The 22,810-nt window shown below is 41.7% G+C and overlaps 1 protein-coding gene across 2 annotated transcripts; it reads left to right on the plus strand.

The window, feature by feature from the left end:
• The first annotated feature begins 284 nt into the window (after window positions 1-284).
• Window positions 285-22,355, plus strand: ccdc50a (coiled-coil domain containing 50a). 2 transcript variants are annotated; one of them, XM_058072694.1, is made up of 15 exons: window positions 285-574; window positions 4,131-4,193; window positions 6,805-6,934; window positions 7,873-7,966; window positions 8,196-8,286; window positions 11,798-12,637; window positions 13,448-13,596; window positions 13,999-14,043; window positions 14,724-14,894; window positions 14,966-15,042; window positions 15,110-15,219; window positions 16,827-19,028; window positions 19,330-19,383; window positions 20,060-20,116; window positions 22,046-22,355. In XM_058072694.1, the coding sequence occupies exons 1-12, from the start codon at window positions 520-522 to the stop codon at window positions 16,844-16,846; spliced, it is 1,845 nt and encodes a 614-aa protein (XP_057928677.1). In that variant the 5' UTR covers window positions 285-519; the 3' UTR covers window positions 16,847-19,028; window positions 19,330-19,383; window positions 20,060-20,116; window positions 22,046-22,355. The 2 variants fall into 2 exon arrangements, with proteins under 2 accessions (XP_057928677.1, XP_057928678.1); XM_058072695.1 differs by lacking the exons at window positions 19,330-19,383; window positions 20,060-20,116; window positions 22,046-22,355 and having other exon boundaries at window positions 11,825-12,637; window positions 16,827-18,787.
• Window positions 22,356-22,810: the final 455 nt, after the last annotated feature.

Raw genomic sequence — 22,810 nt, forward strand, 5'->3', positions numbered from 1 at the left:
CAGTATCGCCCAACCCTCGTCTGCAGCTGCAGTCTGTCAACGGAAAGAGATGTGTCAAGACAGCGAAATAGTGATCGGAAATAAAAGCCGTATTTTCACAATGCGACACAAATGTAACAAAAATATATTTACATCGGCGCCATGGCTTTGATTTAAAGAAATTTGTTGTACAGTTGAGTATATGTGACTTAAAACGGACAATTTATACGTTATCGTATGCGTTGTATGACGCCATTACACGGCGTTGTATTTTACTTTGACATCCTCAAACGGAAACAATGATCTCACACGTATGCGTCCTGCAGGTGGGAGTGAAGGAAGAGATTCTTGTCAAAAAAAAAACCCCGACAAGCTAGCTGGGGCAGGGTGGCTGCCATCTACGGAAAGCAATCAGAGTGACCGTCCGCCACCTGAACCATCCGTCCGGTTTATGAGATAAGGCGATCAATCTGCCGCCGGGCGGGGAGAGAAAGACGCATAGGTGCAATTTACGACCTTCGACTCCCGATTGGCGACAACATGGCTGAGTGTAACGTTAGCATCGACCAGGATAAACTACCTGGAGTGAAAGAGGGTAACGTCCACAACAACGCACCTTTTTTCCGCTTCACTTGTCACGTCGAAATCCTTTCAACGTGTTGTTTAGAGCTTTTAAACCTTTTAGACCTTTAAACATTTCACGTTGTTTTCACTCGGCATGTTTAACCATGTAAACACAGCTAACGCCGGCGTCGCTAGTGCTACAAGTTAGCAAAACAAATGTGTTCCAAATGGGTTAGCATGGATGGCTAGCAAACATTATCACAGTTAAAAGGTCTAATTAAGGTCTTTTTTTAATTTGACGTCATTTTTTAATACTAACACGCGTGTTCTTACGAGGTAGCTGTAGAATTAGCGGAAATAGATCAAGGTAGTAGAAATGTGTTAAGCTAGGTTACGATGTCAACCCATTCAGCATGTTCGAAAAGGAGAAGGAAGAAGCGGCGCTTACTGTATTTATTCCTATTCTCCTTCTCAATTTTCACATCTGCTTCTGATAGTTTGTTGACTTTTTTCATCATGTCGTTGACTATTAAAATGTGCAATAGAAAATCCATTAGAGTTGATGTATAGTAATAAAGAATACATTTAATTTTGTTAGTCAGCTGTTCTGTTGATGCAGAGGACTTTTGGCGCCTGTTTTGAAAATGCAGCACCGCCCACTGCGCTCTTTGGGTACCTGTCTCACCCGACTGCAAAGGTGACACCACAGATGGATTGGAATGGGGATGTTTTTATGGCGAAAAAAAAAAGAAAAGCAGCAGCTGGTCAGTCGGATGCTTGTTATTCCGGTCAGAGAGAAGCCGGGCTCGTCTGCAGCGGGAGCGTGCATGAGGGGAATGATTCTGTCCTGTGCTGACCGTGTTCCTCGACACTTGGCTTATGTTGCTCGGTGTCCAAACTAAACTACAGTTACAGTACATAAATACAAACTGCTGCTCCGTTTCCCAGTTAAGAAGATTAAGCATATGGTCGAGAAATATCAGCATTTAATCACATCCCACCATGGTCTGAGAGGCACTGGTGGGGGGGCTTTGTGGAGGTCTCGCCCTCCTCATCCAAGCATCTGCTGTCTCATCTGCGAGCTTTAGTGCAGAGAATTGGTCCGTAATATTTGGAATATTCTTCTGCAAATTCTTGCAGCCATTTACTATATAATATTTGTTCCATAGAACAACGGCATGAACGGAGCGAGCCCTTTTGTCACTTCTACAGTCTGTGTCAGTGGGTGGAGGCGGGGCCGCTTGCATACAGAACAGAGTGCAGAAGAGTGTAATTGTAGAAATCATATTAGTAGATTTCATTTTTTTGGTTTTATTTTTTTATTGTACTTTTCTTAAACATAATGTTAAAATCCGGTTTGGTTCTTGCAGACCTAATCTCGTGTTTCTTCCTAAATAATCTTTATTCCCATAATATAATTTTCCCCCAACTTCATTTTCCAAAATGTACAACTTTCATTTGTTTCTTATATTATATACATCTTTTTTTCTGTAATATTTCACCTTTGTTCGAATTATCTCAATATTTTGAATTTATTCTCATAAAATTACAGCCAATTTTTCCATTTCTGCTGTTTTTTAATTTTCCAACTATTTCAGCTTTCTCCTTCTTCTTGTATGCTGACTTTATTGGCATAATATTGTCTTTATTACCTTATTATAGCTTTTCCACAGCCTAACTTTCCTAACTAATTTGTTTTTAGATTGTGTCTCATATTATGAAAACTTGAATTAATATTTTTCTTTAATATTTCATATTTCTACTCCCATAATGACATCACATGTAATCATACTATTACAAAGTAGTTCTCGTAAAATTGTGACTTTTTCACAGAATGTTTGGCCTTTACAGGTATTCTTGTAAATATAACTTTTTAATTAATTTCTTGTTATAAATAAATATATAAATAATATTTTTTAAATGTCCTGTGGGACAATAAAAAAAAAATACAAAATGCACTTTGGACATTACTATGGCAGTGATCTACTTTAGAATAGTCAGGGTACAGCTTGTATAAGTTTACTGAGTCAACACAGCTATTATTGTCCAAACAGCTGGCAAGACAAGTGATTTCTAACTTTTCCTCAAATTTTTCCAAACTTTCAGTCAATGTTTTCATTTGGATTCTAAACATTTTTCCGCTATTTTATTTTGATAGGACAGGCAGTGTAGCTGTGGTGGGTCTGTACGTTACATATGATGTGCTTCACATCCTATCATAGCTCGGAGCGTGAGAGAGGGCACGGCACAGGAAGCAGAACAGACCGCATCAAACCACCGCTGAAGTCTAAATATGAAGATAAAACGCTGACCAGTTTGCTTGCACAACTCCCGCACTTTATCTGACAAAATGTCTCGTCCTTTCCCCGCGCCGATATCGCCCACATTAAATGTACACGCTGCGAGCTAAAAGACCGCAAAGTCATTCTATAATGACAAGGAATAATAGACGTTGTGTGTTTGCATGACTTGTTTGTCAAGCAGCTAAATACGGGCTAGCTGGAGTTGTTTCCTTCGTCTGAATTTCACTTCATGTTTTGACAGCCATAAAAATGGCCCAACTGGCACGGCTTCCTTTAAGATCATAAAGCGCACACAGCGTCAGAAAAACTGAACAAATTCAATATTTGTCGCAATGCGTTATTCCTAGGACTGTGAAACGATTGCAATTTTTAATCAAATTAATCATGATTCATCACCATTTGTAACAGTGAAATTTGTCCTTTTTTTAAAACTGTATTTAAGTAGTGAAATATAAAGGGCATTATATAATTGTATGTATTAACAGCTCCAAATCATGCTAAAAGATAGCACAACATTTGAATCACACACTCACAGCGTTATTTATTATGAGCTGTGTGCAATTGCGTTTAAAGTTGAATGCACTGTTTTGAGTGTAGATTTTAATTGCTGGCATTTCCCAGTATACTTAAATGCAGCAAATTGTACTTCCTTAATCAGAGTTACACTCGTGAGTAACAATAATACCCAATATAATAGCCCAAACTTAAAAAAAAAACTGTTTTCTAAATATGTTTTTAACATTATTAGAGCCCTCTAGACCCAAAATAACACCCCTATAGTCACCTTTACAGTGCTATTATCCGGTATAGTAGACATAGAAGAGAAAATTAGACTGTTTACATTGGGGGACCGCCTTCTAGTTTATTTTTTTTTGCTTCCTGTTCTGTACTGTACTTCCTGCAGTGGCTATTGTCCTCATCAGCATAACATTACTGACAGCTAGTGACCAGTGTATTCTGAATGCCTGTATTTGTATTTGACCTCGTTTAGACATTTTTCATGATTAATTTAGGCTAAAACTGAGTAACATCTGCTTCAATAAAGAAGTTAGAGATGTTTCAGATGCTTTTCAGGATGAACTGTATAAATAACCAGTACAGGTGAACTTAATTTGAGTTTCCCTCATTTTGAATGCACACGTCCAACATGTTCAATACTGAACTCGCTGTTCTAAAACAGCAGTTGTGGACATCCCTAACTTTTTGAGAGTCGTATATTTTGGCAAATGTGACAGCGAAGCCGCAAAATGACTATTTGACTCATGTAAACTTTTTTTTTTTTAGTGTGCAGAGACTTTGCTGTACTGGAAGACCACTGCCTCGCCTACAACCTCCAGGAACAAGAGAGTAAGCAGTCATTTTTGTGTTTATTTGTTTCATGGTCACATGTGAACATCAAGTCAACTCTTTGTAGCCTGTGTTCCTCTTTCCTGCCTTCTTCCTGCCAAATCTTCTCATCTCATTGCCGACCAGGAAGTGGACGCAGTTTAGATTTAGGTTTTCCTTCCCTCTTCTGTTCAAAAAGGTAATTCCGCCATGGACGGCGTGCAGTCTGGCAACAATCCCGCGCCGCCGTGTTTATTGTTGCAAAACCGTGAGCCGACCAATGTAGAGCACGAGTGCAAACAGCAGCTTTCCTCCGTGCCGACGCTAACGAGAGCCGCAAAAGGATGCAGTCTAAATCTGTCAGCCCTCAAAGGCAAGATTGCTGTGGTTTGTTTTGGATTGCATTCTTTCGTTCTTGTGCTGCAGCTGTGGCCTCGTGTCGCCCTGACGACACCGCTTTTGCAGTCAATATAAAGTCTCTTATCTTAGCATAGAAAGAAGTTTGTGTCGCCTCGCTTTTGTGGGATTCACCATCTTTTGTCTCGTGAATACTCAAACCTTGGTTTTCAACTACCATACAAAGTTGCATGTGCTCTGTACCGTATCGTAATGCGGAATCCAGTGCCCAAACAAAGCACCCTTCGTGCTGATGACACACCGGCGGCGCATTCTTATTGAGTTTTGACTGTGAAATCACCCGCCATGGGGCCAAAGACGTTTGCCAGTGCCAGCACTTTGATAAAGAAGCTGAGAAACATTCAATTTGAATGAATTTGAGAAAGAACTCGTCACAAAAACGGCGTCTTTTCGCCATCCTCACCAACATGAGTGTTGAATAAAGTGCCGTTAAATCAGGGGGTAGGCAACCCATGGCTCCTTTTGGTCATGACAAATTATTTAATAACAATGAATTTTATATTTTGGAATTTGAAGTGAATCCTTGATTTTGTTCCTTGATTATAATTATTTAGAGTTTTTGTAAGCACCTAAAACTATAATTACGCTCTATAAAAAAATGTGTTTTTGGTGTATTTACATTATTTGTTATGGGAAAAATGTATACAATTGGAGCCATATGACTTGGACTCGAGTCGGACGCAAGTCACAATTTAAAAAATGCATATCTCTGGGCTGGTAGGCCGTGTTCACCCACAAAACCGCATGATTTATGAATGAGTATATATTTTTGTAGTGGCGAGTGTTTACCGTATATTTCATTTAATGGCCGCGTCATTCCATTTCATTGTTGTTGTTGTTGCCGCCTCACTCTAGTGCAACGTTTGCCGACACAATAACATTCGTACTGCAATCTCCATTTTCCTTGGACTTTAATAGTCGGCGTTTCTTCCCGTCACAATGACACGACACATCCTCAAGGTCGAGGGCATTGATTGTTTTGGTTTCCGCCTGATGAATGTGGCAGCCTTTGAGTGACACTCCTTTGGCTTGAGATGATCACAGTCCTTCAAAAGCAGCCCAAAAGATCAATAGCAACCCCTTGACTTTTGGCCACGGCTCTGACTCACCGGGCTCCTTGTTTAACCTCGGCGGCCCGAGAGTGGGAGCTTAATTTAGCCCGGCGCTGGTAAATTGTCCAGACGTCATTTGGGACCTTTTCACGTGGAAGCGGGCCAGAAAGATGGATAGTCGGGATCTTCAAGAGAGGTTGAGTGATGCCGTCCACGCTTAGCGAGCTCCGCCAGTGCGTCAGCCAGCAGGATTTATTTATCTGCCGTTATGGCCACGACGTTGACGCCGCTCACCTTGGAATGGCCCCGCCACAACCAACATTCATTTCGCAAGATGACGAATCTGCGTCCTGGACGTTTCCAAACGGTGCTCGGAGGAAAAACATCAAGCAGCAGGGGATCAGTAAATACAGCGGTACCTTGGTTAAAGGCCGTTTTTTTTCGTTGATGTCGCCACAATCGCACAATGCATTTGTGGTTCACGGACGCCATTTTTAAGGCAACACCATTTGTTTATATCAGCTGTAGCTGTACTAAATGTGTTTCTGGCTCTCTTAATTGGATTTACATTATTTTTTATGGAAAAATCTGCTTTGGTTAGAGTCCGCTTTGGTTTGAGTTGGACATTCTGGAATGGATTAATGATGTTAACCAAGGCTGCTTGCTAGCTAGCTAACCAGTTGGCCTCAAATGTATTTCTTTTAAACTTAAGAAATGGATTCAATCTACCACTTCCACATGGCATGGGAGGAGAACCTTTTTTCACTCTGCATCCATGGCTACATGGAGTGCAAGGTGGGGTAATGTAATAAGGATGGATGTCACGCATTAACATTACTGCTCCCTAGTGGCCAGATTACTGCATTTCAACGTAATAATACACCGTAGTCCACAGACCTGTATGGAGCACAACGTAGAAAGGTGATGGACCGTACGGCGCCCAACGTAAGAGGTATCTAAATGTGACGGGAGTGGCTCCGTCATTATTGATCATTTTTATTTTGTTGTTGTTGTGTTATTTTGAACAAAAAAATACTATTCAATAATTCAGTTCCAATGTATTCCAATGTATGGGCTACATCTCGCCTGTAAGATAGATGGGTTCATATTTACGAAAACACTCAAAGCAGAGCAATGTCTTTGTCTCTTCCAATCTCTTCCAGTTGAGAGCCACTTGGCGTCCAACGTCCACAAGAGCCGTCTGGTCCAGCAGGACCTACAGGTGGCCAAGAAGCTGCAGGAGGAGGAGGATGAGATAGCCAAGGTCGTGATCAAGAAACAAAATGTCGACATGTGGGTGCCTCTTCCCTACCTTGACTCACAGCTTGCATGCATTTCAATGAGACCATGTGACACATCTTAAGCCGTGCCATGTGACTATTGGGTGCTGTCACATAACTGACGATGAATAACAGCAGAAAGACGCTGGCTACGGCACAGATAAATAACAGGAGCATGCAGTAACTCCATGTTCATGGCGGTTAATTGGTTCCAAACTAGACTTGATATAAGATTACAAATTAAATACAGTTTTTTAACATGATTAGAGCCCTCTAGACATCTAATAACACCCCTATAGTGACATTTCCACTCCTATTAACCAATGTGATTAATTCTATAGTCTTTTCAGACTCATTCGTAATTGTTTTTCATTTTCATTGACGTCCACCATACACCACAGTCCAACCTAGCGGTTCAACGCTCCAGTTCTACATTTGGCTCAATGCCATTCCACGCCAGCACCACCGACTACTCTAGTCTGAAGATCTTTCTCCTTCCCGTGCTGCTCATATTAATGGAATAAAATTGCTGACTCACAGCCCGCTCGGATGGCAAATTAATCCACAAATCATCCCTAATGTAGAGTGAAGTGCGGTGGCGTGGACGTCGGTGATTTGGTACTGCAGCAGCACATCTGAAAAAAAGCTCCTGAGGTGCAGAGGTGGCAGTAATAATGCTGTAATAAGCAAATGTGGAGTAATGCTGAGCTATCATTTTTAGGTCCGCATTAATACATTTCATTGATGAATTGTTGATAAATAATCGATAATATTGGGAGTACATGTCAGCCTGCCGCCGCTCGCAACAGACATGCTGAGCCGTGCGTCTTCCTGGCGTCACGCTGCCGTGACCTTTGAACCCGGGAGCCGGTTGTCTTGTTTCAGTGACTAAGGCGGTGTTGTCCTCTCCCTTTCCTTCCCGCAATCAACACCGACTCACGGAAACCTCAGCGAGCGCCAAGATAATGAGATCGCCCTGGAGATTCAGGACCAACTGGTCCGACAGGCCGAGCAGCAGCGACGGCAGCAGGAGGAGAAGGATGCGGTAGGAGACGCACGCACAGGCAGGAGTCGGTTGGACTTGAATGGGGGGGTGCCCCTCCCAGTTAAAAAAAAATAATAACAAATGAAAAAATGTCAACCTCCATTCCAGAAGGTCCAACTCAAACCAAATGTTCTCCTAGAAAATATTGTAAATCAAATTGATCCGCTCCAGACACCCAAAAATGTTAAGACATTGTAAACGATAATAATGGTGTTTATTGTTTTGGCAGGCCATCGCTCGGAAGCTCCACGAGAAGGAGATGAAAGAGGAAAGACGGCGCCAGAAGCAACTGGATGAAGAGTACTATGAGGACCCAGGAGGTGAGGACAACAATGTAACGTTGATTTTTGTGTTCGGATCCTCTGTCGTTCACTCATAACGCTTCCTGTCACTTTGACCCGGCGTTCAAACGGTAAGCCATAGTCAAAACCGGCACATACAGCGGGGGGGGGGGGAACCTCATGGTCTTCCTCCAACTAAACCAGAGTGTTTTCATTGGACAGCTGACCCGGATAACCTCCTGTTAAGTGCGGCAAAGTGCAGGCATTGTCTGCACATTCCGTGTTTGTTTGACACTTGACGCTTGAAGCATGACCCCGTTCTGGCTGGCGTGCTGCGCTGCTGATCCGCCTGCATTTCCACCACAAGGTGGCAATCGCTGCGCCAGCTACCTAAACCATGTGACCCAGTACCCAAAGAGCTCTGGGTTCGACTATTTAATAAAACAAAAAAAGTGTATGGACAGTGCAGTGATGCCTTGGTTACTGGCATTGTACTGACTCAAACCAAAACAAGGATTCTAACCAAAGCAAATTTTCCCATAAAAATGAGCGTAAATCCAATTCATCTATTCCAGACCAGACGCCTTATAAGACATCCTCCAGAAGTGTTTTTTTTTTCCATTTATATATTTTTTTAATTTCATTCATTTCATAAAACAGCAAGGTACATTGGTTGTAGAATGTCGATTTTCATTTTGATATTTTTTTGACATTGTTAATAATAATAATACATTTTATTTGTATAGCGTTTTTCAAAATACTCAAAGACACTTTACAGAAAAATTGAGTTGAATAAAAATAAGTAAACAGTGTAAAAGATACATTAAAATACAACATTCATCGGTTTATACACAGTTAAAACATGAGTAAAAGCGGGGCGGGGCACAGCAGATGCAGATGTTGCAAATTATGTGTGCAGCATAATGTTTATTTTGTGTTTTTTTTTTCAAACAAAACTAAAACAAAAAACACAACTTTTTGCAACTTTTTCTGCATGTAAAACTATAATTATTGTCTACAAAATGTGTTTCCGGGTCTCTGGAACGAATTAATTGGATTTACATTATTTTCTATGGAAAAATCTGCATTAATTAGAGTCTGCTTTGGTTTGAGTTGGATATGATGATGTTAACCGAGGCACCACTGTATTATGCTACATAAACTCTAGATGTCTGCGTGCTAGAAAGCTAACCAGTTAGCCTCAAATGTTTTTCTTTTAAAGTTAAGAAATGGACTCAAAGTGGGGAAGAAGGGCAAAGTAAGAAGCCACAAATCTACCACTTCCACATGGCATGGGAGGAGAGCCTTTTTTCACTCTGCATCCATGGCTACATAGAGTGCTAGGTAGGGTAATAATAAGGATGGATGTCACGCATGTAACATTACTGCTCCCTAGTGGCCAGATTACTGCTTATTACTTGCATTTCAACGTAATAATACGCCATAGTCCACAAAACACATCATTAATTACTTAATTTATGTAAAATAAAAATATTACGAGGCATGACTGTACCTTCATCGTCTCTTTGTATCCAGGCGTTGCCAAGCTTATATTAATATAAAATATATGGCATCCAGCAAAGACCCGTGCTCACTAAAAATGTAAATGCCTGCATTGATATCTGCCCACGCTTTTCGCTTTGCCCGATGACAGAGGACATGATGTCACTCCATCTTGGTTTAATTGGTTCTGCCACCGTTGTGTCCTCCAAATATCATCATTCTTTTCATTTTTTTAGGCGGAGTTGCGTACGCACACTTGTACTCCAAGGTGGATTGTATAAACCACACTGATGCCAACTGAATATTTTTGTTCGTATGCACATTTTGGGTTTCTGGCTAAAGAGACCTTCAGGCAGAATTTGAAGATGAGATCCCTGGTCAGAGAATAAGATGATGTCTTATAGCAAATAAATACAAAGTCAACCGCTGATGACATCATAGATGGGCGACGGCGCTGAAGCCCGCTTTCCATTCCCACATAGTGGTCCCTTACCTCTTTGGTGTTCACATTTTGCAGCTTCACTTAAGCTTCATGTTTTTTTTATATACAGTAAACCTCGGATATATCGGATTCAATTGTTCCCACTGGTTTTGTCCGATATAAGCGAAATCCGTTATATGCGTATACCGGAAAATGTCCGTTTTACGCATATATGGGATTTATATCCGGTATATGCGTAAATGGGATTTTATCCGTTCTAAAAAGGCACTTCCTTGACTATGTTTCCAATGTACCTGGACTGGCCAATGAAAAGAGACGTAAGGTAATTGGACTCTGAGCATAACAAATTGTTAATTAAGCTAGGCCCTGTTACGCCCGTCAGGCCTACGTTATTTCCAATAGTGAGGTTAAGATCTCATTCACTGCTGTGCTAGTATTATTGACGTCACTCACTTTTAGATTTGTCCTAAATCTGAATAATAAACGTGAATATAAATCGCGCAGGCAACGCTGCAAATGACGTCGTATAGCGGCCTGTCACGATTCGGCGAATCGGAGCGCCACGATGCGGCCATCCGATATATGCGAGGGAAATTTCATGGAAATGCATTGGAACGGGACTGGAGATTTTGCCCAAAATAGGAGAAATCCGTTATAAAAAATCCGATACATGCAATGAATTTTTATTGGAAATGCATTACAGGAAAATCGCTTCTTTTTTATTTGTCCGTTGTGAGCAAATTTCCGATATATCCGAGTCCGATATATCCGAGGTTTACTGTATTAATAAAGCAGGCTGTTTCATGAATGAGAATAGCCAATTATTAGTCAAAACGGCTTGTGCATATGTTTTGTGATTTAAAAAAAAAACAACTGTATTAATAACACACTTAAGACACATGCAATATTTAGGCTAACCGGAAAGTGTATGCAAACCGAGGCAAAATGTTGGTGTAAATATTCAACATTTATCGAAAAACAGGCCAACCGGTACGCACGCTAATGGAGGTTTCACCGGAGCGGAACCACTTTTCTTGCATCTGACTCAAACGGTGAAACCCCAAGTCCTCCCCTTTTTTAACAACTTACATAATCTTGCTCTGAAATTATGTTATGGTTATGGTTATGGTTATGGTTATGGTTATGGCCGGATTGTGGATTTTGTGTGAAACTGAGAATCATTGCGGAGCTTGTCACAGGAAGCGAGCGGCCTGTTTTTAAACTTTAATCCAGCGGATCGGTGAATCGGTGAACAACTCGGCATGTGGCTGGAATTCCGTCTGCGCCTGTGAGACAATCAAGTGGGAAAAATAACAAGAATAACTGTTGCTCCACGCAAGTAACAGTCGCTTGCCTGCAGTTTGCATTGTCTTCGTTGCTTTTTTCCCTCATTTGCTCCTCTTCATGTAGATCACCTCCCATCCTCACGTCAATGCAAGTTGGCTCATGTGTGTCATTTGTGACACGGATGTCATCCCCTCTGATGTTCCATGTTGCTAACCAGCTGTTGGGCGTTTTTGAAGTTGCCATCCCTAACCCACTAACCCCATTGTTTGTCTCTGTTGTTACTTTGCTCATCTCCATGCTCCCAATCCCCATCATCAGCCTCCCCTTCATCTCTGCCCCGCTCAGCTGCGAGACAGCCTCTTGACTTGGACAAAGCCGCTCCTCTTGAATCTAGTTCCCCGGGCCGCTACGATGGCCATGCGCCGGTGAGCTCCCAACGCGATCACTCGCCAGACTATAATTCCACTGAGCCAAAAAGGAGCAGGTACCCGAAACATGACCCGGCGTCACCACGCAGCTCCAGAAACCCCGAACACTCCCTGGTGGCAGAGGGAAGGCGCGGCGGGCATGCAGATCCATATCCAGACCACCTGCTGTCCCCCAAAGGCAGGCATAGAGACAGGTACCCCGAATATGAGCCAGCAGAGTCCAGCAGAGCCCGGGACGTACAAGGAGCGGACCCCGAGAGGGTGGAGAAACGGAAAGAGAGGCCGCATGATGCCAGAGCGAGAGACAGAAGACATGACGCAGACTGGGCCAGGGACCCAGCACGGGACCATTATGCAAGAAAACAGGGAAGGAGCGACAGGGACCAGGATCTGAGAGCAGCCAGAGGAGGACGAGACCGGGAAGGCGTCAGAGATGGAGGCTACAGCGAGGAGAGGCTCGAAGGGCAGAGACACAAAGGCAAGGACGGACAACGAACGAGGGCGAGGAGCAGGGAAAGGACTCTGGATGGAGAATTCCCCGATCCGAGGCGGGGCAAGGTGTCCCAGGAGGAGGAAGAAGAGGATGACGTAAGGAGGCCCAGGGGTCGCCAGAGGGTTCTCTATGACGACGTGTTCGAGGAGCGCTGGACCAACCCAGGAAGGGGTGACAGCTGGGACCTTCGACAAGGGGAGGCGTCCGGCAGTCGTACCCCCTCCAACGGAGAACCAGGTACCACCCTGAGCCCCCCTGTTGGGCTCTGTGGGGGTTTGTGTGCCGTGGTTGCGTTTCGCTTTGGCAATCTCAGGTGGTGGCCCTCATCTAACTTCATAATCGGCAATGGACTTGTGGTGGGGGGGGGGCAAATGATCATTTGTGTGATTTGATGGCTCTGGCTTCTTCTCTGCTGTGGTGTTCTCTCCCTTTTGCCGTGACCTTGTTAACGCTGCTGACTTTCCTCGTAGGTGACGCTTGGTTAATGTTAGATTCCTCTAATGTGCCTTCATCCAGGTTGTTGCATTGGCAGGGCAGTCAATCAAACGCAACTGGACTGTTGAGGCTGTCAAAGACCTCCAGTCTGGGTAGGAGGCATTAGTTGATGCTCAAAGACGAGGTAGAACAGCTCCAGTTTGACCGGGTAGGACAGCTGGGATCGCTGGGACACCCCTGAGCATGCGTCATCGGTTCACGCTCAGGGGCGCTCAAAGACCAGATAACCTGACAAGTCCAGTTGCCATGGATTGAAGGCCCTGAGAAACCTGTAGCAGGAATACGAGACTTTAATTCACTAAAAGGGCCTGGGGGCTGCTGGCGAACTTGCAATTTCACCACCTAATCCCAAAAGTGGTCGAAAGTATGAAACTGGAATTGCTCACACACCCGTGCAGCCCTCGAAGGCACCTTTTTCTTTTGTCGCTTTGACAAATAACTCCAACTGAAAGGAAATCCTTAACTGATGATTGTAATCATTTTTGGAAAATTAATGCTTCCTGTTACGTTTTGTGTTTTTTTTTGTCGGTAATAAAATGCGTTGACACGCAGGTCGCATTGTGCACAAAGGCAGTGGAGCGGTCGTAGGAGAGGAGTACGGAGTCGGCGAGGCCACCAAGGGCCTCACCAAGCTGGACCTACGCGAGCAGGAGCTGAAGGACATGGAGGTGGCCAGACGGCTGCAGGAGGAGGAGATGAAGGTGCATATATGTATGGAAATATGTACCCGACACGTGTATACGGAGAAGTACAATTTGCTTGAACTGTAAAATCCAGCGTTTTATAGGCGGATGAATCATTCCCATTAAAGTGCCAAGCGTTGCGGAGGGATTGATCAAACGCTCCTGCTCAGGCATGTGTCGCAGCTAATGAACAATGACATCATTGACTGACACCTTTTACGACACTCTGTCATGTTTATGCGTGATATGACGCATTGCCTCTTTTGACGTGCGCCGCCTTGCACCAAGAGAGTTACGGCCATGTTGACATTGTACCCGTTTTGGATCAGGAAAAACAAACACGTCGTGTTGTTTTAAGCATAAGTCTTGTGGAAGACGACTTTTAATTGTGTGGGTTTTTTGTTGTTGTTGTTGTTTTAGGCAAGCAAGAGCCACGTGCGTGCAGCCCAAGTTGCACAAGACGAGGTGAGTGGACCCTTTTCTACGGTTTTCCAGGATTCTTGTCGTCCGGGGGGGTCTAAAGTCTATTTCTAAAAAATATAACATTTCTAAAAAATATAATTTAACAAGAAAACTGAACAAAACGAGAATAACGTCTTGTGATGACAAAAGGTCATTTTAGTATCATTTTATGAGAATAATGTAAAAAAAAAAAAAAAAGTTGTATTCTGAAGGAAGTCATGATATGAGAACAAAGTAATTTTAGTAGCACAAATGTGGAAAAACACAAAGTTGTAAGTTTGGGAAAATTTGGTAGGGAAAAATATATGAATAGTCAAAATATGAGAATTTACGGTCCAAAAAAGAAGTGGAAATATTTGTAAAATGAGCGAATTTGAAATAATAACCTTTTTCACCTTCATTACAAAGCTTTTTTCAAAATATATAAACAGTAACTTAACATAGCTAAACGTGTTCCATTCCAAAAATATCAAAGTGGCAAAGACACCCCTGCTGTGTTTTCATATGAGTGCATAAGAACACATCTATCATATCATATCCTCCCCCAATAGGTCCATTTATTAATTAAATTAAATGTCAGGGTTGTGCACATGAAGAACCATCAACCTATAAATGCGTCCGTGTGGGACTTGATGTGTTGCTCTGACATCTGAAAGTACATCCAAGTGGTGTCACTTTGGCAGGAGATCGCCCGACTGCTGATGGATCAAGAAAAGAAGGAGTACCGGAAACATCGAGAACGGGAGAAGGAGCGGGAGCGGGACCGGGAGGAGAAGGAGAGGGAGCGGGAGAGGGAGCGCCTGGCGATGGAGAAGATGGCCATGGAAAGGAGGCGGCCGGAGGGAGACCACAGGGTAGGTTTGATATTGGATGTGGCTACATTACCATCGCGGTGTGAACGACTTTTAGGATTCATTTTTCCCAGGCGCATTCCGAGGACGTCGTCCGACCTCGAACACGGGATGACCACCAGAGGCACAGGAACCACCACAAGCCTTCCAGGTAACGACACACACCTCCAGCAGTCGTCATTTTATTCTTTCATTGAGTGTTTTTTGTTTTTCCTCAGGCCTCATCAGCCTCCCTCCCACGAATATGAGAATGTGAACCCGGGTTATGGCTACCCTGACCACGGTGCTCCCCAACGGGCGCCCATCAGGCCTGAGCTCGCATACAAAGGTACAACACGGAAGCCAAGCCGGCTTGTTCCACACACCGGGTCCTTATGCACACATTTCATTCTTTTTTCTTGCATGGTGGACAGCCAGGGGATGACAGATTATTGCATATATGACAACTTTATTGCCATTGTAGTGAAGACGGTCAACAACGTCCAAACTAGCTAACTAGTCAAAGTTAACACCATTATTGTTTTTTTTTTTTTTTATAACTGCACTTTTGGTGGACGCAGATCCACAAGCGGGAACAAATATTGACAAGTAATGGAGAAAGGAAAGGGTATTTTGGTACGTTTATGCTTTGCTAAGTTTAGGAACATCATCACATCATAAGCATTAAATGAATAAAGAGCCACCATCCACCAGTACTAGCCTGGACATTACCACTCAATAAGGTCATTTAATCTATGGAGGACCAAAACTGACAAAATAATAAATAAAAGTGGAAATAAAAACAAAAATGAAAAAATAAATTAAATACAAAAAAAATTATATAAATGAAAATAAAAACAAAAATAAAAAATATATACATAAATAAATAAAAGCAAAAATAAATACAAAAATAGCAGGTAATCCGGGGAAGCATTATCCGAAATATCTGCTAGCAAACGGAGATCCCTGGAGATGTCAGCCATATTTACCGCCATTGAGAGTGGTGTGGTGACTTCCTCTTGCTGTGGCCGTTTGCAGGGCATACCTAGTCGATTTTCGCACTCACATGTCCATCAACCAATAGGCGAACAGTTCAACCCAAGACACACTTAGAACCGCCACCTCATTTGAATAGTTTTTCCTTCAGCATTTCAAATTTATATTTATTTTTGTATTTATTTCTACATTTATTTTTGTATTTATTTGTAATTTTTGAATCTTGTTTTTTATTTTTGTATTTATTTTTGCATTTATTTATTTATGTATATATATATATTTTTTGTTTTTATTTCCATGTATATTAATTTTTTTGTATTTAATTTTTTGATTTTGTTTTTCATTTTTGTTTTTATTTCCACTTTTATTTATTTATTATTTTGGCAGTTTTGGTCCTCCATATAAATCTTACTTTTATGCAATTCCACATACTAAAAAAAACTACAGTATATCCTGTAGTAGTTTATCTCTGCAGCACGGGAGGAGGTTAGGTGCTAATTGTTTTGTTTTTAAAATACATCTTTTTTTTATCTCTGATTAATTGTGATTATTTATAGGTTAAAATTGACAAAATGCGATTAAAGACTTTAATAAATTGACAACCCTAATTAAAACACAAGAATCTAAATAAAAAAAGTGCAAAACCATACCAACAAGCATTTTTTAAAATTATCACTCATGCTTCTTTATGATTTTGGACAAAGTGTAAACAATGGCTCGTTTTGGTTATGTCGACAAACACTTACGTTGATGCAAGTCAACTGAGGGTGGTGGGCGGGGGGTGTCGTCGTGAACAGCTTCGGCGGTACTTACTTTAATCAAACCTCTCCGTAGTGTCTCGTTGTTAAGAAGAAGAAAGCGGCGATGCCAGATGTCGTAAAACTTTCAAAGGAAACCCAAAACAAAGTGAAGGGCAAGAAGTTTGTGTTGTGTCCTGATGGATGTGTCGTGTTTTAACAGGTGCCCATAACAAGCGGTGACTCAGGCCCCAGACAGGCTGCCAGTCGTCATCTTGTCTCTGCCCTTATTTATCCTTTTTGTCTTGGACCATTCCCAATCTGTTGACCAAAAGCCTTGGGACAATCTTAACCAGCTTATTTTCTACGATTCTTCATTATCCTCCCATGCGGCGTGAACAAAAGGAGTCTGAGCGGGCTGGAACCACACTCATCTTTTTTCGCCATTTCTTTTTAATACAGCACATCCCTGCCACGAGAGGCCTAAAACAACCCGACAAATAACCCATAAAAATCCCCCATATGTCTATATTTCATACTCTAAATCAGGGGTCTCAATGGGGTAATTTGTCACCTGATCTATTATATTGGCTAATATGAGTGTAAAGGTGACTATAGGGGTGTTATTTAGTGTCTACTGGGCTCTGTTAAGTGAATTTAGGTCGTAAACAGGTTTTCTTTATATTCCGGATATTCCATTTATTGTTATTATTGAATCCGGCGTTGCTGAAATTCACTTGAGAAATAAGAAATGGATGGAACTTATTCAACGTTCTTTGGCCCCGTGGCGGGTTATTGCTCATAATAATATTTAAGTTACCATAAGGCAACCAGGCGGGGATGTGCTGTATTTTCATGTCATCAGTAGAGCAAAGCAGCTTTGTTCCACGTCGTGGTCAAACCCGATCATGTGCCAATCACAAGGGCTCGAGGCATCTGACCCACGCAAGCGCCATCTTTTTTTTTTTTTTCCCCTCCCCCCTCTTGTGATGGTATGTGCCTGTTCAGTCCAACGTGGCCTCAGTATTTGGCAGCTGCTTTGTCCACCCGGGTTCTACGGTAGTGTCAAATCTACGTGCAATGCCACAAGACCACTCTCTGTCGCTTGGGGTTGGGATTTTTTTTTTTGTTTGTTTTTGATGGAATGATGTTCTCTGTGAGATTCGCTGTTTTTATGTGCATGCTTACTGAAATCCACATCAAATGTGTAAATCAGGGGTGTCCAAATATTTAGAACATTTAAACAAAATGGCACAAAAGGGGGGGGGGGGGGAGTAAAGAGTGATGTTGATCTGAATAGGTATTTTTTTCTTAATAGCTACAAAATATCAAAGTGGCAAATTTGCATAATTTCATCGCTGAAAAAAACATTTGGACGCCCCTGATAGAAAACAATGCGCTAACTATTTTCTTGCTTTTGTTTTGCAAATATGTTTTTTTTCCAAATCATCCAAAAGGGGAGAAAAAACATCTCATATTTATGACTCTTAAAAAAAAAAAAATAAGGGAGCCTTTTTTATTTTATTTAATTTTTATGCTTAATTATGTTCACGTCCTGCCGGCACACGACAGCTTCCACAATAAAAGCACAGTGGAAGCTGAAATGACGCACTTGTGCTTAAAGGGATCAATTTTTCTGTTTTTAGTGCGTGGTGGTCATATTATATTATATTATGTTCTGTTCATATTGAATAAGCAGCCAGAAGAAGCGGCGATGCCAGATGTGGTAAAACTTTAAAAGAAAAAAAAGTGAAGGGCAAGAAGTTTCTGTTGTGAGAAATGGAATCTTTTAGTTGGTTTTCAGGTGAATTCTATTGACTCTAGCTCTCTGAGACCCTTTCCCCTCCAAGGTGGTGTTTATTTGTTCGTATCATGTGCCATATGTGTCATTTTCCCAAGCACTTGTGTAAGGGAGAGGTTGCAGCTTTCATTGGAGGACAGCGCCGCCTAGTGGGGAAGTTCCTAAAGAGGTTTGGAATCAAGGAAGCAAAGTGCTCAGGATGTGTGTGTGTGTGTTAGTGTATCATGTCAAACATTAAGCAGGTCATTTTTTTTAAACAGGGCTTGGATGCAATCTCATGAAATCAACACGTGCTGGAAGAAAAACATTTTTAAGTACATTGAAATGATTGCTTTTACTTATTGCATCCGAAATTGTAATAAAGCTTGTCAGCATTCACCACAGTCACTGGCTGCTACTTCTGTGCGACTAAAACAATGTTTCTCATCTCAAGTCTGTTTTTCTTTTGATAACAGTCGCAAAATGATTTGAAAAATATAGCCAAGAAAGTTGCAAGCTGCAGCATTTTGAGAAAAGTTATTTTCTTGAATTCAATAGTTTATCACCGATGACAGAACAGGAAAATGGCGGCCGTGTGGTGTCTCGCTGCAACATCGTTGTCGGAAACAGTCGTCGTTCGTGAAGGTAAAAGTAACATGTTTGTTCATCCCTTCCATTTGTCATTTATATGTATTTAGAATAGTTTTATTCATGTAAAACTACACAATAAGGTGATCAATTAAGAATTCACGAAAATGACAAAACAGGAAAATGGCGCCCGTGTGGTGTCTCCCTGCAACATCTTGTCGGAAACAATCGTCGTCAATGAAAGTAAAAGTAACAGATGTTTGTTCATCCCTTCAATATGTCATTTAGAATAGTTTTATTCATGTAAAACTACACAATAAGTAAGGTAACTGATGAATTCAAGAAAATGACAAAACAGGAAAATGGCGGCCGTGTGGTGTCCCGTCCTCGGAAGCAGTCGTCTTCAATGAAGGTAATACCGCTTTCATTTGTAATTTACTTGCATTTAGAATTGTTTTATTCATGTCAAACTACACAGACGTGTTGTGTGTTAACATTTTTAAGATTTGTCGCGTAATTTGGCAAAGGGCTCCAAAGTCATTAAACTGTTTGTGTGTATTAGCAAACTAATAGGCTAACAAGGACATTTTGTGATGGGAGGAAAAAACACAATTGGACTCAAGTTTGTTAATGTAATAACGCAACAAGACTTTACGTACGTTAACTGAGGCAAATATTTGGCGTAAATGTTCGACTTTGATCCAAAAGTATGCTAATACTGCTAGCTAATAGAGCTTCCACTGTATATAAACGACCGCCATTTTTCACTATTATTACTATTCAGGAAGTTCATAGGAGTTGTGTTTGCTAGGAGTATGCAGGTCCATACTGGAAAATCCCAACCTTCGATCCGATCCCAAATCTTCATGCTCTAAAATTGAATATTGAAACTTTTGAGGTAATGTTTGTCATTTTAATCATAAACCGAGCCATGTGTGAATACAGTTTTTATCATTATAGTAGTTATTAAGTACTCTTTAACAGTTTTTAATTTTACTTAATTGTTTAAAAGACCATTTTCAAATGTTTGTATGATTTTGTCCCCTTTTAAAATATTGTTTTCTGTATATCTGCTAACCCCTGTCCAGGGTGTAGTCGGCCTCTCCGGGATAGGCTCCAGCAGCTTGTCGTCTGTCCCTGATCAGGTAAGTTATGTAGAAAATGAATAATTGCTGTGTCATGGTACCGCACCCTTAATCAAACCAGTATTGCAGGTGTTCATGCATCCTGGAAAAAAACCTAATTACCTCAACAACCTCAAATGCTCCAGTTATTATCAAGTAACCGCCAAGTGGCCTATCATTTCCTCGTTTGTGATCTATAAACGGCAATAATCTAATTAGACAGCTTTATTGTCATCTTAAAATGTTGCTAGTCGACTGCTGCTGCTGCTGCGTGTTATAGTTGTCACCAGCACTGGTGATGCCCACTGAGTAGTTAGCTCTTCACTTTACAGCGATTGCAACATCGGTTGTGTCGCCGCTGTGCTGTGCTCGGCCCCCAGTAACATACTTGTTAATGAACGACCATGCGGTTGTCATTTCGTCATGCCTCGCCAAGTAACGCCTCATCCTCTCTGAGGTATTGGTAAATAAGTGCACTTGTTTGTTTTTTCATCTCGCTGGCTACATTTTTTTAAATGTGCAACGTGCAAAAAAATGCAATGGTAAAAAAATATAATATATATATATAACATAAAAATATAATATATTTGAATATATAAAAATAAGGGTGTCCAAATGTTATCCACTGAGGGCCACATTCAGAAAAAAATTGGCATTTACTCGTGTGTTAAAGTTTGTTAATAAATTTAGTTTGAAAAATATTAAGACAAAGCCTTGTTTTTTGCATATTGGTGGCAGTGCATCATTATTATTTACGCATTATGCATTTTCTCTATTTTATTTTTTTATTTCTACAACATGACGAGTGGCCCCCAGTTCGCACTTTGGACACCCTTCCCCGTAGGCCTGTGTTCTACGGTGTTTTGACTCCGTTTGAAGCCAAACGCCATCCAACAAAACACAGTTTGCGTGTTTTTTTGTTTTGTTTTTTTACACTGAATTGACTCATCTTTTACATTCTCCATCATGTCCTTTCATGCTCCTGTGCGTGTAATTCTCTCACTCGATGCGGCTCCACGGTAACGAAATGAAAGGGAAACCAGTTTGGGGGGAAAAAACCAGTTTTAAGCGCGCCTTCAGCTGTGTGCCTATGCAAATGATGAACTGAACCGCAATCAAGCAACGGAGGAGGAGCATTAATGACAACGTTTGCACACGGTGAGCCGTACGCAGCGTTTATTTCAGCATGGGTGCAGAAGAAAAGGACAAAATATATCTACTGATGGAAATAATCACGAGGAAGGCTAGAAGTTGAACAATATGTGGCACTCGGTACCATACAGGCCACTTCTCCAGTCCTAGTATGCTTAAAGCAGGGGTAGTAAACATGCGGCACATGGGCCACATACTGAGCAGCAGTAACTCTTACCACAAATAGAGGACTTTGTAAAATGCAAATTTAGAAATGATTAATTCAATGCTTGTCCTTGCGCTTTAATTGGCTGTCAATCAATCAATCGATCAGGCCTTGTCAAGGGAGGGGTTCCACCCATCGTCACCGAGCGGAGCTGGTTCACCAACATACCTCGCATACTCGCACAGCGTCTGCCTGTGGAAACGCCACCGCCGCGTTCGCCATGTTGCACATGACAGAAGACGAAGGGGTGGGGGGGGGGACGCAGTTTGCTGGTTTACCTGCGGCGTGGCAGTGAAAGCCTGGACGGGGACTCTGCGCTTCGGGATGCACGTTGCACACACGACCAGAAACAATGACTGAAATTTCTGAGCCGACAAATTCCCAGGCAAAGTTTCTAGCGGCGCGGGCAACAGAACTGCTGCGTCCGGTACGTCCTGCGGAGACGAGCACAAACATTACGCAACATGTGTGTTTGTGTGTGTGCATGTGTGTGCATGTGTGTGTTTGGAGGGGCACTCACCTGTTCCTTGGATGAGAGTGGCGGTTGTGTCTGTCGCAGGTGAGTGTTTTTCACTTTGTCTCTCACCTGGCAGCGCTGACGTGAGAGGAGCTGTCTATCAAGTGGAGGACGCCGTGTTGAGACACGACGACACGCCCACTGGAGAGAGCAAGCGAGAGAGAGACAGGTAGACACCCACTTCTTCTTCTTCTTCTTCTTCTTCTAATTGGCTTCCAGTCCATCCAAGAATATGCAGAAACATAATAATAATAATAACAAAGTCCCTGTTTGTGAAGTAGAAGTAACATGATAAAGCACCACCTTTAATGTGATGCATCGCATCTGTGTTTATTTTATGTATCGGTCCCGTAAAAGACAAGCAAAAAAAAAAAAAAAAAGCCTAACGCACCTCTTCAGGAAAAACCGGTAGGCAGTCAGGGAACTATTTTGCAGGAGCACATCTACGGTGGCCGACACGCAACATCAACGTTCACACAAACACCATCAAAGCAACATAAGCACTCCCATCTGAAACCAATTTCACTGGAAAGATATGCAACAAATATTGACTGGAATGCAATAAACACTGTTGAATAAACTGTAAAAAAAAAGTTTTCATGTTAGGAATAAATGTAATAATAAGAATAGAATAAAATAGGACTAAAGTTTTATCACATCCGTGCCCGCATGTAGGATTCCTTATTTATAAATTGAATATTTACGCAAGAAATAACACCCCATAGTCACCTTTACACTCTTATTACCCTGTATGGTAGACACAATAAGACAAAATATGACATAGAAAACCTGTTTAGCACCTTCTAAATACACTTTTTAACATTATTAGAGCCCTCTAGAC

Source organism: Doryrhamphus excisus, chromosome 5 (assembly GCF_030265055.1).
Source record: "Doryrhamphus excisus isolate RoL2022-K1 chromosome 5, RoL_Dexc_1.0, whole genome shotgun sequence".
In the NCBI taxonomy this organism is placed as follows: Eukaryota; Metazoa; Chordata; class Actinopteri; order Syngnathiformes; family Syngnathidae; genus Doryrhamphus; species Doryrhamphus excisus.

What these genes read in the sequence shown, in the direction of transcription:
- ccdc50a (XM_058072694.1), top strand. Translation starts at nt 520, where the DNA reads ATGGCTGAGTGTAACGTTAGCATCGACCAGGATAAACTACCTGGAGTG. An exon ending in CAACCTCCAGGAACAAGAGA is followed by an intron (nt 4,194 to 6,804) that starts GTAAGCAGTCAT and finishes AATCTCTTCCAG; the next exon opens with TTGAGAGCCACTTGGCGTCC. An exon ending in TGCAGGAGGAGGAGATGAAG is followed by an intron (nt 13,597 to 13,998) that starts GTGCATATATGT and finishes TTGTTGTTTTAG; the next exon opens with GCAAGCAAGAGCCACGTGCG.